Source organism: Bos taurus, chromosome 10 (assembly GCF_002263795.3).
Source record: "Bos taurus isolate L1 Dominette 01449 registration number 42190680 breed Hereford chromosome 10, ARS-UCD2.0, whole genome shotgun sequence".
NCBI classification, from domain to species: domain Eukaryota; kingdom Metazoa; phylum Chordata; class Mammalia; order Artiodactyla; family Bovidae; genus Bos; species Bos taurus.
This window is the reverse complement of record NC_037337.1, coordinates 4,719,818-4,737,691: the sequence shown is the minus strand read 5'-3', so window position 1 is coordinate 4,737,691 and position 17,874 is coordinate 4,719,818. Positions and strand designations below refer to the sequence as shown.

At 37.6% G+C, this 17,874-nt stretch overlaps 1 protein-coding gene across 8 annotated transcripts in view; it reads right to left on the bottom strand.

Moving 5' to 3' along the window:
* Window positions 1–17,874, bottom strand: part of AP3S1 (adaptor related protein complex 3 subunit sigma 1) — a 75,754-nt gene that overhangs the window by 40,919 nt on the left and 16,961 nt on the right. For all 8 annotated transcript variants that reach the window (XR_009496056.1, XR_009496055.1, NM_001046416.1 and 5 more), the window contains 2 exon segments: window positions 3,913–4,004; window positions 496–607 (listed from right to left, as the gene is read on the bottom strand). Coding sequence is in view for 6 of the 8 variants with exons in the window: in NM_001046416.1 (NP_001039881.1) it covers window positions 496–607; window positions 3,913–4,004 (204 nt within the window). In the remaining 2 variants the exon portion in view is untranslated.

Here is a 17,874-nt window from a genome sequence, read left to right as displayed (position 1 = left end):
ACCCTTCAGGCTCAATGAAGTGAAGAAAAGAGGAGAGAAAACTACTGTTAGAGAAGGTGGCAGGTATTATCATCAGGGAAGCCAGATTTAACTGACAGCAAAAAGATGGAAGGCAATATTAACAGAAGAGGCTGAAGGAATTTGCTGATAACTGACCTTGAGTTTACAGGGACATTGAGGCAGACTTGCAGGAGACAGGAAGGGGCAGGTTTGGGTTAGATCTGGATACATGTGGTAAAGGGCTTCCTCTGGTGACTTACGTGAACAGGAAAACGGGCACAAAGACGTTAGCTGTCGTCAGTTCCCATCAGGTTAAACCAGTCTGTGTGTTTCTACATCCCCCACACTTCTTTTACACACTCAACATCTACTATGGGATACTTTATTTCTTACCAAACAAAACATCACTATAGAAAATTTAAGAACACAGAAGTTTTATAAAACAAAAATGCCAAAGTTGTTTTTTAAGATAGTAAGAGGCAAGTGTTAACTTACTTGAATTAGATCTAAAATGCCAAGTTCACTTTCTGAAGAATCCACACAGAAGACAAAATATAATGTTGCATAATGTCTATAAATCAGTTTGTTGTCAGATCCTCCGATTAATCTAAATGACAAAACAAAACAATTGGAATGTTATAGAAACAAACTGAAAAACATTTTCGTTAACTCAAGCAAACTGATCATTTTTTTAAAAACTTTCTATAAAATGAAGGTATCAAGTGAACTAGATGGCTGTTATCTTCAGAGAAGTCAAGTAAAAGATGCCAGTGCTTAATCTCAGTTCATTCACTCAGTTATTCACTGAGTACTCACTATGTGTCAGGCACTGAGCGTGGGTAAGCAGCAATGAACAAATAAGAGAAAGTGGAACTACGTAAGTGGAAGGAACTACTTAGAGAATCAAAACAGGACAACGGCACACCGACAGATTTGCTACTTTCTGATTGGGAGTTAAAAGAGTTGATATTTAGGCTGACATTTAATGATAAGAAAAATTTAGAGATGAGCATTTCAGACATAGGCAAACTAATAAAAAAGCAAATTAATCAAGAATGAAATATCTATACTCAATAAAGAAAAAGAAAGCTTCAGTCAATGAAAGATAAGCACATGATTAGGCCAGAGAAGTAGGCAGAAATGAGTCCATAGTGCATTTTTAAGTGCTTACTAGATTTAATCCCATAGGTCACAGTAAGTTACAGAGCTTGAGATTGATTATCAACTAGGAAAAAAAAAAAGGACATTTCTTCTTCAGTTTTGGACAGACTTACTATCAAGTTCTTCTCCAAAAGCACATTTTGTTTTGGAGTAGAAGAGTTAAGAGATATTCAATTCTTTTGCCAAAAACTTTTTTTTACTGATTGGAGTTTCAGCATTTTAAAAATACAGAATCATTATAGACACCTTTTATTTTTCTAAATATAGTTTAGCTATTCCATAGTTAAGTTTACAAAAATCAAAGCTAAACATAATGAGAGCTAACTGAACATTCAAAGATGACATAGGAAAATAACAACTATTTCTTTTCTTTGGCCTCACCTTGAGGCTTGTGGGGTCTCAGTTCCGCAACTAGGGATCAAACCCATGCCCCCTGCACATGCACCTCCAGGGAAGCCCTTATTTCTTACTCAGTAAAAGTAATACTAAATTCACCAGTTTGTAGAAACAATTTCCTTAAGTATATACTCATTTATTATTTTATATCCTTTAATACCAAAAATGAAAATTATCTTGGACAAGAATGCAAACGCCTACTATCTAGACAAGGCACGCAATGTAAAGGCTCCCTGCGTGTGTACGTGCACTGCCCTTGCATGTGACCCTTGGAAAGGACAAAGAGCACAAACAGCAGGCCCCTCCTGGCTCTGCAGGGTAGCCATTCACCTTACGTTTCTGCCTGGCTCTGCTGTAAAAGAAGACCGAGTATTTAAAAAGTATACGTTTTAAAATGGCAATTAAAGTTATTGAAAGAAAATAAAAATATTAATATAAACACATTTTATTATAATTTCATCTTTAAGCTCTATAGTACAATACTGATTCAAATTCTTGTATAGAATGTAACACACAATACAAAAAGCACAGAATTCTAGAAATCCTTAGTCCAAATATCTCATTTAACGTAAGAGGAGAAAACTGAGGTACAAAGAATTTTAGTGACCTAACCAAGAAAACCAGCTTGTTAGTAACAACACTAGGATTAAATCAGATGTGCAGCCCCATTTCTGAGGCAATATTTACTTTCTACTTTTTATAAGGCTGAAAAGAATAATCACAAATTCAAGTCTTACTTTCTGGTTCAAACAGTGCCCTGGTTAGACCAATCAATTTCTTGCACATGTACCGCAGGCAGTACACTGTGCTGGGTGATAAACTTCCTACGAGATTAGAAGATCAAGAGACTGAATAAAGGGAAATGATGGTACTGGCAAACCCAAGTCAACTACAGAAGTTTAAGCAAGATAAGTGAAGTTCAATTAAAATACAAAAACAGAAAGCAGGCACATCTATTGAAATTGGAGGCCTCAAGTTAACAGCAAAAAATCATATGTGTGTATTTGCAAATTTAAGTGCAACATGATATAACCTTTTAAGAAATGCAAGTAAACTTTCTACATGATAAAAAGTAATTTATGGTCAGGTATGAATGAATTCTCTATTATGAAAACTATTCTTTATAATATACATCATCTACCTTAACAATACAGAAAAGTGTAGGTTTCTCTGACTAATTTCTAATTATTCACAGTGAAGTTCAGTTAAAGTTGAGTTTTTTTGAATTGTCAGTGAGGAAATATCCTGGTAAGAAATTAAACATATAAGCATGGAAGGGAACATCTATGAAACCATTTGAGAACAAACTGTTTTCATGAAACCCATTAATTTAAATTTATAACAGTTAGCAAACTAATTATATGCAATTTTATTTATTCATTTTAAAAATAGAAAAGTCTGTTATCTGAATTTGAACTTATTTTATCTAGACACATACATATATAATATATGAAAAGCAGACTTCAGAATTGTTCATAATATAAAATAAAATATACTATCTAAATTTTTATGAAAGCAAGTTCATTCACCCTAAGGAGTACTCTGTAGTCATTAAAAAAATTGAGATTGCTCTAGATGGGTTTATATGCAAAGCTTTTCAAAATATAAGTGCAACGTGATAAGCAAAATACATGTGTGATCCCATAAGTAAAACTTTTTAATGTTATACTTGTATGTGCTGTGTTTAGTCGCTGAGTAGTGTCCAACCCTTTGTGACCCCATGGAGTGTAGCCCGCCAGGCTCCTCTGTCCATGGGGTTTCTCCAGGCAAGAATACTGGAGTGGGTTGCCATGCCCTCCCTCCAGGGGATCTTCCCAGCCCAGAGACTGAACCCAGGTCACTCACATTGCAGGTGGATTCTTTACCATCTGAGCCACCAGGGAAGCCCAAGAATACTGGAGTGGGTAGCCTATCCCTTCTCCAGGGGATCTTCCCGACCCAGGAATTCAACTGGGGTCTCCTGCATTGCAGGCAGATTCTTTACCAGCTGAACTACCAGGGAAGCCTTACATTTTTATATGTTAGTGCAAAACTAATTTTCTAGAAGGATACACAAGAAACCAGGAAGAAGGACTAAAGTTGGAGGAGGAAGACTTGGTTTATGTTTTATATTTCTGTTTGAATTTCTGCCATATGAACATATTACCTTTATATAAAATGCCTTTATAAAAATTTTAAAAGAAAATGATTAAGTATCTTAAAATTATTTAAGTTAGATTTATAGCTAATATAAGAGGCAATTAATTCCCCTGATCCAATTAATCAAATTAGGAAATTTTACAATATAACAATTAAACAGTGATACTCTACTCATACAGTCAAAGATTAGAAATGTCCATGAAATGCTTTACTTACAATCCTCCTTCTAGGAAATTACAAACATTTTCATCTCTCTTAGATACCAAATGGAATGTCTCCCTGATGATTTGCTGTTGTGTATCTTCACTCTGAGAAAGAATAATTCATATATGTTAGAGTCCAATTTCTAGGTTTAACAGTTTTATAAGAATTTGAAAATAAAAGACAGTAATCTGTCTGGGAAATTCATTTAAAAGTATAGTCCTTGGAGAACTAACCTATTATATCTTAATAGAAACAAAACCCAACATTTCAAAATTAAAAAAAAAAAAAGCAAAAACATAACAAAAAAGCAGCACTTAATATTTTCCAGTAAAACAAAACTTATTTCTCAGCTTCAAAAACCAACAAGAAAAATATAAGACACATGAATTATAGACACTGGTAACAGGGATACTAGATATCAACTAGTCAAAGTACATTGTACAAGTGGGTAAACTGAAACAAAGAGATAGTGTTATAAACAATTCATGGAGCTAATCTATATTTTAATAGAAGAGAGAACAGAAGTTTGGTGCTCTCAATTAAGTAAGTTTCAGTGCAAACTGAGGTAAGAGTTTATCTAGCTTACTTATCTTTATGTAAGCACAGCTTAAAACCAAGAATTGACTCAACAAATATTTACTAAATTCACCAAGCAATTCATATCCCAGTAAAAAAAGAATCAACTTCTCGAACACTTCAATATAAAACTGGGCAAAATCATGAACAAGAAATTTCCCAGGAAAGAATACATGATGGTCCATAAACAAATGAAACGATGCTGCTGCTGCTGCTGAGTCGCTCAGCCGTGTCCGACTCTAGCGACCCCATGGACTGCAGCCCAGCAGGCTCCTCCGTCCCCGGGATTTTCTAGGCAAAAGTACTGGAGTGGGGTGCCATTGCCTTCTCCGGAAAAGATGCTAAACCTCATTAGTTATGAAGTGAAATACAAATTAAAGCAACAGTGAAATAACTCGACATGTACCGTATGAGCAAAAATATAAAAGTATGACAATATCAAATGTTGAAAAAGATACGGAGCCAAAGAAATTCTCGTGCTACCAGGGGAAAGGTTAATGGTATAACCACTCGGGCAAGAAGTTTTACAATTCAGCACTCTACTCTTAGGCACAATGCTAACCCACATGAAACCATTGTTTCTGAAAGTCAAAAACAGTAGAATATTGACAACTACATATACATAATAAATTCTTAACCTGTATACCAAGAAACACATAGAAGAATGTTCATAAAGGCACCATACCACAATGACAACAAAAAAAGCTGAAAACAACCCAAATGTTCACCAATCACGTAAGTTACAGTATGCTTATATAATGGAATCCTATAAGTAGTAAAAATTAAGCAAATTATACCCACCAATATGAATGATTCTCAAAAAATTAATGTGGAAAAATGGAGTTACCAGAGCTCATGTTGCTATTTTTAAAAAATACCACAAACAGATGACTTAACTAACAGAAAGAAATGTATTTTCTCACAATTCTGGGGGCTAGAGGTTCAAGACTGAGGTGCCAGGATAGCTGGTTTCTGGTGAGTGGCATCTTTTTGGCTTGAAGACAACCACCTGCTGTTGCATTCTTACATATCCTTATGGGGAGAAACGGCAAGAATAGGCTCTCTGGTATCTCTTCTGGTAAGGGCACTAATCACATCATGAGGGCCCCGTGGTCATCATCTCATCTAAACCTAATTAAGTTCCAGAGTCCTAACCCCAAATCAAATTGAGGGTTTGCACTTCAACAAGTACATGTAGGGGGTACACAATTCAGTCTACAGTAGGGGAGAAAAGCAAGTACCAGAATAATATGTAATCACTCCATTAGTATAAAATTCAAAAACATGAAAAACTAAACATTATGTCTGACAAAAATTTGGGGCTGATAAAAATAAAACTATAAAGAAAATCATGGAAATGATGAACAGATTTCAAAGGCCTATTTTCATAGGAAGAAACACAACTGTCATTCATAGATGAAAAGATTTTCCACATAGAAAATCTAACATAATTTACACAGAAGTGATACAATTAATAAACAGTTATAATAAGAACACAAAGACATTACATAAAAATCCTACTGCCATTCTAAACTTCTGCAAGAATGAGTTGCAAAATGTAATTTTAAAAAGAACCATCAAAAACCATGCATCGCCTAAGAGTAAAGGAAACAAAATAATTGCAAGAAAAAATGTAAAACTTTACTGGAAAAAGTTAAAGAAGATCTAAGTAAATGAAAATATGTATAATGTTTACAGAGTGAATGATCCAATATTATACAAATGCTCAAACTCCCCAAAATGCTCCAAAGACTTAAGGTAATTCTAATCAAAATTTCAACATGGGTGTGGGAGATAAACTTGAAAACCTGATTACAACTCAAAATATGATTTATATATGAGAACAGAGGGCTAGAATAACCAGACACTCAAGTAGAATATAAGAGGACCTGCTGGCCAGGTGAGAATTATTATAAAGCCACAGTATTTAAGATAACATATTGGTGCAGAAATAGGGAAAATGACTGATGAAGCCAGAAGCACACCCACACATAAGTACAATAATTTAATTTTAAACATAGTATGCACTACAGATTGGCAGGGATGGAAGGGCATTTTCATAAATGGTCCCAGGATGAAAATTTTTGTTTTTTTTCCAATACAGTGAACTTCTAGGTCTCATATTATACTCAAAAATCAGTCCCAGATTGATTAAAAATAAATGTCAGTGCAACCTAAAAGTCCATCAACAGAGGATTGGATAAAGAAGATGTGGTACATATATACAATGGAATATTACTCAGCCATTAAAAAGAATGAAATACCCTTTGGACCTACAGAGTGTGATACTGAGTGAAGTAAGACAGAGGGCAAAATTATTATATGACATCCCTTATATGTGGAATCTATAAAGAAATGATACCAATGAACTTACTTACAAAACAGAAAGAGACTTACAAACTAAGAAAATGAAATTAAGGTTGAAGGGAAGGAAGGAAGGGAGAAAGGGATAGTTAGGGAGTTTGGGAAGGTCATGTACACACTGCTATATTTAAAATGGATACCAACAAGCACCTATTGTATAGCACATGGAACTCTGCTCAATGTTATATGTCAGCAGAGATGGGAAGGGGTTTCGAAGGAATAGACACATGTACATGTATGGCCGAGTCCCTTCGCTGTTCACCTGAAACTACCACAACACTGTTAACTGGCTATACCCCAATACAAAATAAAAAGTATAAAGTTAAAAAAAATGTCAGTGATGAAGCTACAAAAATCTAAAAATACAGAATACCTTTATAACATCGTAATACTGTTGGACTTTTAAACAAGACACAAACGATAACTATAAAGGAAAAGATAACTATAAAGGAAAAGGTTTGCAAATTTGATCACATCAAAAGTAGGCACTTTTAACGCTGAAGTGACATCACAAAAAGAATTAAGAGAGCTACAAACATGACAAACATTTCTACAATACGTAAAACTGACAGAAGGAATAGTACCTAGCACACAAAAAATACGTAAATGCCAACAAGAAATAGATAAAAATTCCAACAGAAAAATAACTTACAAAAATAAGACTTGGAATATAGTAAACTAATAAGTTTCTCTATAGCAACGAAAACCATCAACAAAATAGGTAACCCGCTGAATGGAAGAAAATGTCTGCAAGCCATATATCTGATCAGAGGTTAATACTCAAAAGATATAAAGACTCCATACAACTGAATAGCAAAAAAAAAAAAAATTCCAAAGAATCCTAATTTTAAACCTTAGGACAGAAAACCTAAATAGACTTTTCCAAAGAAGACATACAGATGGCCACATGGTACATGAAAAGATGTTCAATATCAGTAATCATCAGGGAAATACAAACTAAAACCACAATGAAGTATCACTTGACACCTGTCAGAATGACTATAATAAAGATGCTCAAGTGTTGGCGGGCAGGTGGAGAGAAGGGAACCATGGTGCACAGTTGATGGGAATGTAAATTGGTGCAGCTGCTATGAAAACCAGTATGGAGGTTCCTCAAAAAAGTAAAAACAGAACTACCACATGATCCAGCAATTTCACTTCCAAGTTTTTATCTGAAGAAAATGAAAATACTAACTTGAAAAGATAAAGGCATTCTCATGTTCATCTGAGCATTATACACAATAGCCAATATATGGAAACAACCTAAGTGTCCATGCGTAAAGAAAACAAACGTGGTGCATATAAAGGCATACCCTGGAAATATCGAAGGTTTGCTTCCAGACCACAGTACAGCAATAAAAGGAGTAACACAAAATTTTTGGTTACCCAGTTCATAAAAAAGTTATGTTCATTCTATAATGTGGGCTACTAAGTATTCAACAGGATTATGTATATATAAAAAAAGTACATACCTTAAAGAATACTTTATTGCTTAAAAAAAATGTTAACCATCATCTGAGCTTTCCCTGAATCATAATCTTTTCACTGGTGGAAGGTCTTGCCTCAGTGGCTGCTGACTGATCAGGGTGGTGGTTGCTGAAGGTTTGGGTGACTATGGCAATTTCTTTTTTTTTTGGGGGGGGGGGAGTGCCAGCCATGATCATAATTGTCCTAGATCCCTCAGGCTGCTACAACAAATTACCATAGACTGCATGGCTGCAACAACAAACACTTATTCCTCACAGTTCTAGGAGCTGAGAAGTCCACGATCAAGGTGCTAGCAGATCTGGTATTTGGTGAGGGCTTCCCTCTTGACTTGGAGAGGCTGTGGTCTTGTTGCATCTTCACATGGAGGGGATCAGAGCTTTTGTGTCTCCTCTTATAAGGACACTAATACTTTTCATAAGGCTTCCACCCTCCTGACATAATTACCTAAGGCCCCATGTCCTAATACATAATCCTCATTGTGGATTAGAATTTCAATGTATGAATTTCGGGAAGATACAAGCATTCAGTCCATAACAATAGTAAATAGCTTGGTTTATCACTTCAGCCTGTTTTCTCCAGGCACCTAGAACCTGCTCTCTATGGGTGGTCACTAGGGATGTGGGAGGGGCTGCTGCTTCTCTGGGCAGCCCGGGTCCTGTGGCCTGACCTGTGTTTATGGAGACCCTGACTCCACTGACATGGGATTGCCTGTGCATCTTTTAAAATTATCTTTTATCAAAGTATAGTTGAATTACAATGCTAATAATTACTGCTGTATAGCAAAGTGATTCGGTTATACATATACATATATGTGTGTATATATATATATATACACATCCATTTTCATACTCTTTTCCATTATGATTTATCATAGGATACTGAATGTAGCTGCCATGCTATACAATAGGACTTTGTTTTTTATTCATTCTATATACACCAGCTTGTATCTGCTAATCCCAAATTCCCACTCCTACCCTCTCCCCTAACTCCCACCCCTGGCCAACCTTGGCAACCACCAGTCTATTCGTATGTATGATTCTTTTTTTTTTTTTTATTCAATTTTAATTAAAAAAAAAATTATACATGTGTTCCCCATCCTGAACCCTCCTCCCTCCTCCCTCCCCATACCATCCCTCTGGGTCGTCCCAGTGCACCAGCCCCAAGCATCCAGCATCGTGCATTGAACCTCATATGAACCTCTCATTTCATACATGACATTTCACAGGTTTCAATGCCATTCTCCCAAATGGCAATTTCTTAATATAAAACATATTAAATAATTAAATAATAAATAATTAAATAATAAAAAATAATATAAAACAACAGTGCAGTTTGCCACATTGATGGACTCTTCCTTTCATAAAGGAGCAATCATGCAGTGCTGCTTGACAGTATTTTACCCACAGGAAAATTTCTTTCAAAACTGGAGTCAGTCCTCTCAAAGCCTACAACTGCTTTATCAACTAAATTTATGAATTATTCTAAGTCCTTTGTTGTCCTAACAACACTCTTTACAGCATCCCCACCAGGAGTAGATTCTCTCTCAAAATATCTCAAAAAATATCTCATTTCTTTGCTCATCATTATGAAGCAACTCCTCATCTGTTCAAGTTTTATCATATTGTTGTTGTTCAGTCGCTCAGTCATGTCCAACTCTTTGCAACCCCATGGACTGCAGCACACCAGGCTTCCCTGTCCTTCACATCTCCCAGAGCCTGCTCAAACTCATGTCCATTGAGTCAGTGATGCCACCCAACCATCCAGTCCTCTGTTATGCCCTTCTCCTCCTGTCTTCAATCTTTCCCAGCATCAGGGTCTTTTCCAATGAGTCGGCTCTTGTATTGGAGTTTCGGCTTCAGCATCAGTTCTTCCAATGAATATTCTGGATTGATTTAATTTAGGATTGATCTCCCTGCAGTCCAAGGGACTCTCAAGAGTCTTCTCCAACACCACAATTTGAAAGCATCAATTCTTCGGTGGTCAGCCTTCTTTACATCCAACTCTCACATCCATAAATGACTACTGTAAAAACCATAGCTTTGACTACACAGATCTTTGTCAGCAAAGCAATGTCTCTGCTTTTAACACTGTCTAGGTTTGTCACAGCTTTTCTTCAAAGGGGCAAGCATCTTTTAAATTACATGGCTGCAGTCACTGTCCCCAGTGATTTTAGAGCCCAAGAAAATAAAGTCTGTCATTGTTTCCCCATCTATTAGCCATGAAGTGATGGGACTAGATGTCATGATCTTCATTTTTTGAATGTTGAGTTAAAACAAAATGAAAAGCCAGCACTTTCACTCTCCTCTTTCACCTTCATCAAGAAGTAAAAATATTTCCTCTTTGCTTTCTGCCATAAGGGTGGTATCATCTGCCTATCTGGCATTGTTGATATTTCTCCTAGAAATCTTGATTCCAGTTTGTGCTTCAACCAGCACAGCATTTTGCATGTATACTCTGCATATGAGGTATATAAGCAGGGTGACAATATGCAGCCTTGATGTACTCCTTTCCCAATTTGGAAACAGTCTGTTGTTCCATGTCCAGTTCTAACTGTTGCTTCTTGAGCTGCATATAGATTTCTTAAGAGGCAGGTCAGGTGGTCTGGTACTACCATCTCTTTCAGAATTTTCCAATTTGTTGTGATCCACACAGTCAAAGGCAATCAATGAAGCAGAAGTAGATGTTTTTCTGGAATTCTCTTGCTTTTTCTATGATCCAGCGGATGTTGGCAATTTGATCTCTGGTTCCTCTGCCTTTTCTAAATGCAGCTTGTACATCTGGAAGTTCTTGGTTCCAGTACTGTTGAAGCCTAGCTTGGAGGATTTTTGAGCATTACTTTGCTAGTGTGTGAAATGAGTGCAATTGTGTGGTAGTTTGAACATTCTTTGACATTGGAATGAAAACTGACCTTTTCCAGTCTTGTGTCCACTGTTGAGTTTTTCCAATTTGCTGGGATACTGAGTGTAGCACTTTAACAGCATCATCTTTTATAAGAATCTGAAACAGCTCAGCTGGAATTCCATCACCTCCAGTAGCTTTGTTTGTAGTGATGCTTCCTAAGGCCCTCTCGGCTTCACATTCCAGGATGGGCTCTAGGTAAGTGATCACACCATCATGATAATCCAGGTCATCAAGATCTTTTTTGTATAGTTCTGTGTAATCTTGCCACCTCTTCTTAATCTCTTCTGCTTCTGTTAAGTCCATACTATTTCTGTCCTTTATTGTTTCCCTCTTTGCATGAAATGTTCCGTTGGTATCTCTAATTTTCTTGAAGAGATCTCTAGTCTTTCCCATTCTATTGTTTTCCCCTATTTCTTTGCACTGTTCGCTTAGGAAGACTTTCTTATCTCTCTTGCTATTCTTTGGAACTCTGCATTCACATCCTCAGGCTCTGCTCCTAATTCTAGTTCTCTTGCTATATCTCACACACATCTGCAATTACTTCCTTCACTGGAGTCTTGAATCCCTCCCCTGCAAGTCATTCACAAAGGTTGGAATCAACTTCTTCTAACTCCTGTGAATGTTGATATTATCACCTCTTCTCCTGAATCATAAATGCTCTTAATAGCATTTAGAATGGTGAACCCTTCCCGAAAGGTTTCCAACTGACTGCCCACATCCATCAGAGGAATCACTGTCTGTGGCTGCTATAGCCTTACAAAATATATTTTTTAAAGTAGAAGACTTGAAAGTCAAAATGAGTTCTTGATCTGTGGCCTGTATACTGTATTAGCAAGCATGAAAATGACATGAATCTCGTACATCTTCACCACAGCTCTTGGGTGACCACCTGCATTGTCAATGAGCAATAATATTTTGAAAGAAATTTTTAATTTTTTTTTATGAGCAGGAAGTCTTAACAGTGCACTTAAAATAAATTCAGTAAACCATGTTGTAAACAGATGTGCTGTCATCTGGCTTTGTTGTTCCATTTATAAAGCACAAGCAGAGTAGCACAACTTTAGCATAACATTAGCATAATTCTTCAGGGCCCTGGGATTTGGGGAACGGTAAATGAGCGATCCCCCAAATCCCAGGGCCGATGGCTTCAAATGAAAGTCACCAGCTGCACTAGCCCTTAACAAGAGTCAGCCTAGTCTTTGAATCACTGATGCCAGGCCCTTCCTAGATGGCATCTTCTTCCAATAGAAGGATGTTCTGTCTACACGGAAAATCTGTTGTTTAGTACAGTCACCTTCGTTCATCATCTTGATTATTCTGAATAACTCAATGTAGTTTCTATATCGGCACTTGCTGTTTCACCTTGCTCTTTCATGTTACTAAGCTTTCTTTCCTTAAACATCATGAATGAACCTCTGCCAGTTTCAAACTTCTCTTCTGCAGCATCCTCACCTCTGTCAGCCTTTACAGAGCTGAAGAATTAGTCATGCTCTGGATTAGGCTTTGGCTTAAAGGAATGTTGTGGCTGGTTTGCCCTTCTATCCAGACCACTGAAACTTCTCCACATCAGCAGTAAAGCTACTTCACTTTCCTATCATTCGTGTGCTCACTGCAATAGTACTGTTAATTTCCTTCAAGAATGTTTCCTTTGCGCTCACAGCTTGGCTATCTGTTTGGTGCAAGAGGCCAAGCTTTTAGCCTACCTTAGCTTTCAACATGCCCTCCTCACTAAGCCTAACCACATCTTGCTTTTGATTTAAAGTGAGAGATGTGGGACTCCTCCTTTCATTTGAACAATTTATAGACTATGATCAGGTCATTCACTGCTGTAATTTCAAAGCTGTTGTATCTCAGGAAACAGGGAGGCCTAGAAGTGGGGGAGAGAAGGGGACTGGCTGGTCAGTGGGGCAATTAGAACACACACATTTGGTTTGCTCTCATATATGTGGGTGGTTTGTGGCATCCCCAAAATTTACAACAGTGACATCAATGATCACTCACAGACCATTATAACAAAGAAAATAATAATGAAGATATTTGAATTTTACAAGAATTACCAAAATGTGACACAGAGACACAAGTGAGCAAATGCTGTTAGAAAAACTGGAGCAGTCTTGCTCGAGGTAGGGTTGCCACAAACCTTCAATCTGTAAAAAATGCAAAATCTGGGTTAAAGTGTGATAAAACAAAGGGCAATAAAATGAGGTGTGCCTGTAAATCTGTATTATTTTTAAGTCACTAAGTTTGTGGTCATTTCTTAGGGCAGCAATAAAAGTAAATACCTGGCCATACTGAAAACAGGGGCAAAAAAGAAAATGTCAATAAGCCAGATGCTGAAATCCCTAGTTCTTTACTTTGATCAGCTCCCAGAATTCTATACCAGAGCTGGCACAACTGAAAGTCAACTATACATATCTCTTCCAAATTCTGCATTCCATCACACGATGTCACTACATCATGTTGAGAGCATGAAACTGACCATAACGGAGTACTTATACCATGTAGCAAATACTACAACATAGAGCTCTTTCCTCCCAGGTAAGCCAGTTGTTAAAAAAAAAAAAAATACTGGCCATATGTATGTCTTCCTTAAATGCAAATCAAAACTTCAAAGAGGTATCATTTCACACTGGTGAGAACGGCTACCATTAAGAAGTCTACAAATAATAAATGCTGGAGAGGGTATGGAGAAAAGGGAATCTTCCTACACTGTTGGTGGGAATGTAAGTTGGTGCAGTCAACTTACAGGAGGTTCCTTAGAAAACGAAAAACAGAATTACCATATGATCCAGTAATCCCACTCCTGGTATATACTCAAACAAAACTATAATTTGAAAAGATACATGCATCCCTATGTTCATCGGTTCAGTTCAGTACAGTCGCTCAGTCGTGTCCTACTCTTTGCGACCCCATGAATTGCAGCACGCCAGGCCTCCCTGTTCATCACCAACTCCCGGAGTTCACTCAAACTCATGTCCATCAAGTCGGTGATGCCATCCAGCCATCTCATCCTCTGTCATCCCCTTCTCCTCCTGCCCCCAACCCCTCCCAGCATCAGGGTCTTTTCCAATGAGTCAACTCTTTGCATGAGGTGGCCAAAGTACTGGAGTTTCAGCTTCAACATCAGTCCTTCCAATGAACACCCAGGACTGATCTCCTTTAGAATGGACTGGTTGGATCTCCTTGCAGTCCAAGGGACTCTCAAGAGTCTTCTCCAACACCACAGTTCAAAAGCATCAATTCTTCAGTGCTCAGCCTTCTTCACAGTCCAACTCTCACATCCATACATGACCACTGGAAAAACCATAGCCTTGACTAGATGGACCTTTGTTGGCAAAGTAATGTCTCTGCTTTTGAATATGCTATCTAGGTTGGTCATAACTTTCCTTCCAAAGAGTAAGTGTCTTTTAATTTCATGGCTGCAGTCACCATCTGCAGTGATTCTGGAACCCCAAAAAATAAAGTCTGACACTGTTTCCACTGTTTCCCCATCTATTTCCCATGAAGTGATGGGACTGGATGCCATGATCTTCGTTTTCTGAATGTTGAGCTTTAAGCCAATTTTTTCACTCTCCACTTTCACTTTCATCAAGAGGCTTTTTAGTTCCTCTTCACTTTCTGCCATAAGGGTGGTATCATCTGCATATCTGAGGTTATTGATATTTCTCCCGGCAATCTTGATTCCAGCTTGTGCTTCTTCCAATCCAGTGTTTCTCATGATGTACTCTGCATATAAGTTAAATAAACAGGGTGACAATATACAGCCTTGACGTACTCCTTTTCCTATTTGGAACCAGTCTGTAGTTCCATGTCCAGTTCTAACTGTTGCATTCTGACCCGCATATAGGTTTCTCAAGAGGCAGGTCAGGTGGTCTGGTATTCCCATCTCTTTCAGAATTTTCCACAGTTTATTGTGATCCACACAGTCAAAGGCTTTGGCATAGTCAATAAAGCAGAAATAGATGTTTTTCTGGAACTCTCTTGCTTTTTCCATGATCCAGCAGATGTTGGAAATTTGATCTCTGGTTCCTCTGCCTTTTCTAAAAGCAGCCTGAACATCAGGAAGTTCACGGTTCCCATATTGCTGAAGCCTGGCTGGGAGAATTTTGAGCATTACTTTACTAGTGTGAGATGAGTGCAATTGTGTGGTAGTTTGAGCATTCTTTGGCATTGCCTTTGGGATTGGAATGAAAACTGACCTTTTCCAGTCCTGTGGCCACTGCTGAGTTTTCCAGATTTGCTGGCATATTGAGTGCAGCACTTTCACAGCATCATCTTTCAGGATTTGAAAGAGCTCAACTGGAATTCCATCACCTCCACTAGCTTTGTTCGTAGTGATACTTTCTAAGGCCCACTTGACTTCACATTCCAGGATGTCTGGCTCTAGGTCAGTGATCACACCGTAGTAATTATCTGGGTCGTGAAGATCTTTTTTGTATAGTTCTTCTGTGTATTCTTGCCATCTCTTCTTAATATCTTCTGCTTCTGTTAGGTCCATACCATTTCTGTCCTTTATCGAGCCCATCTTTGCATGAAATGTTCCCTTGGTATCTCTAATTTTCTTGAAGAGATCTCTAGTCTTTCCCATTCTGTTGTTGATTGCTGAGGCAGGCTTTCTTATCTCTTCTTGCTATTCTTTGGAACTCTGCATTCAGATGCTTATATTTTTCCTTTTCTCCTTTGCTTTTCACTTCTCTTCTTTTCACAGCTATTTGTAAGGCCTCCCCAGACAGCCATTTTGCTTTTTTCTATTTCTTTTCCATGGGGATGGTCTTGATCCCTGTCTCCTGTTAAATGTCACAAACCTCAGTCCATAGTTCATCAGGTACTCTGTCTATCAGATCTAGGGCCTTAAATCTATTTCTCACTTCCACTGTATAATCATAAGGGATTTGATTTAGGTCATACCTGAATGGTCTAGTGGTTTTCCCTACTTTCTTCAATTTAAGTCTGAATTTGGCAATAAGGAGTTCATGATCTGAGCCACAGTCAGCTCCTGGTCTTGTTTTTGTTGAATGTATAGAGCTCCTCCATCTTTGGCTGCAAAGAATATAATCAATCTGATTTCGGTGTTGACCATCTGCTGATGTCCATGTGTAGAGTCTTCTCTTGTGTTGTCGGAAGAGGGTGTTTGTTATGATGGATAAACAACAAACTCCTACTGTATAGCATAGGGAACTATACTCAATATCCTGTGATAAACAATAATGGAAAAGGATATTTTTAAAAAACAATGTATGTGTATTACTGAGTCACTTTGCTGTATAGCAGAAATTGGCACAACACTGTAAATCAACTATATGTCAATAAAATTTTTTTTTTATTTTTAAAAATATACCATCCAAACCTCACTTATAAAAATTCCTATACTATCTTCCATGGTAACTAGATGCAGAAGTTCCTTTGACACCATTTCAAGAATGACAAATAAATGCCCACAAAGAAGGTTCTAGCTGATCAGGAACACTAATACTAGACTTAATGGGAGTGAAAAATAAATCTTTATTGTATTAGGCATAAAGACTTGGGGAGATTGCTGTTATAGCAGTTTTATCGTTACACTAGTGAAACTGCCTAGCCTGACCATCTCAAGTAAAGCTCATATAGACAACCTCTATGGATTCAGTAGTCATGTATGGATGTGAGAGCTCAACAATAAAAAAGCAGTGCCAAAGAACCAATGCCTTCAAACTATGGTGTTGGAGAAGACTCTTGAGAGTCCCTTGGACTGCAAGGAGATCCAACCAGTTAATCTTAAAGGAAATCAATCCTGAATATTCATTGGAAGGACTGATGCTGAAGCTGAAGCTCCAATACTTTGTCTACCTGATGCAAAGAGCTAAGTCATTGGAAAAGACCCTGATGTTGGGAAAGACTGAAGGCAGGAGGAGAAGGGGATGACAGAGGATGAGATGGCTGGCTGTCATCACTGACTCAATGGACATGAGTTTGAGCAAACTCCAGGAGATGGTGAAGGACAGGGAAGCGTGGTGTGCTGCAGTCCTGGGGTCACAAAGAGTCGGACACTGAGTGACTGAACAACAACAACCTGGAGTCAGGGTCTCCAGTTAGCTTTTCGTATCCTACTTTTACAAAGAAGTCGACCAGAGATCAGTGGACATCCGATGAAAGCTCTAAATAAAAGCTAAGGACAAAACTAGGGGTGAAAAGCAACCGAAAGGAAATAAACCAAGTAGACTGAAGAAAAAATTTAAGTATATGTCATTAAAACTAGTGAGGTAAGAAAAATAATCCAACTATGAACAGGAACAGCATAACATTCAGAAATTTTTTAGAAAGAGTTCATGTAAATTAAAAATATGAGGATAAATTTTAAAAATCAGGGGAAAGACTGGAAAATAAAGTGAGAAAACCATTCAAAAAATCGGACCAAAGGGCAGAAAAATAGGTGAGAAAGAATAACAGAAGTAGAACAACAATCTAGAGGAATGCTAAATAAAAAGAGATTCAAAAAAAAGAACTGAGAAATTTTTCAAGGACAGAAAACAAGAATTTCCAGAATTAAAGGGCCCATCAAGAACCCAGCACAGCTAATGAAAACAGATTCATGGCAAGGGTCCGTGAAACTTAAGAAACTGCAGACAAACAGGAGTCTATGTATTTTCTGGAGAGTAAAAAGAGGTC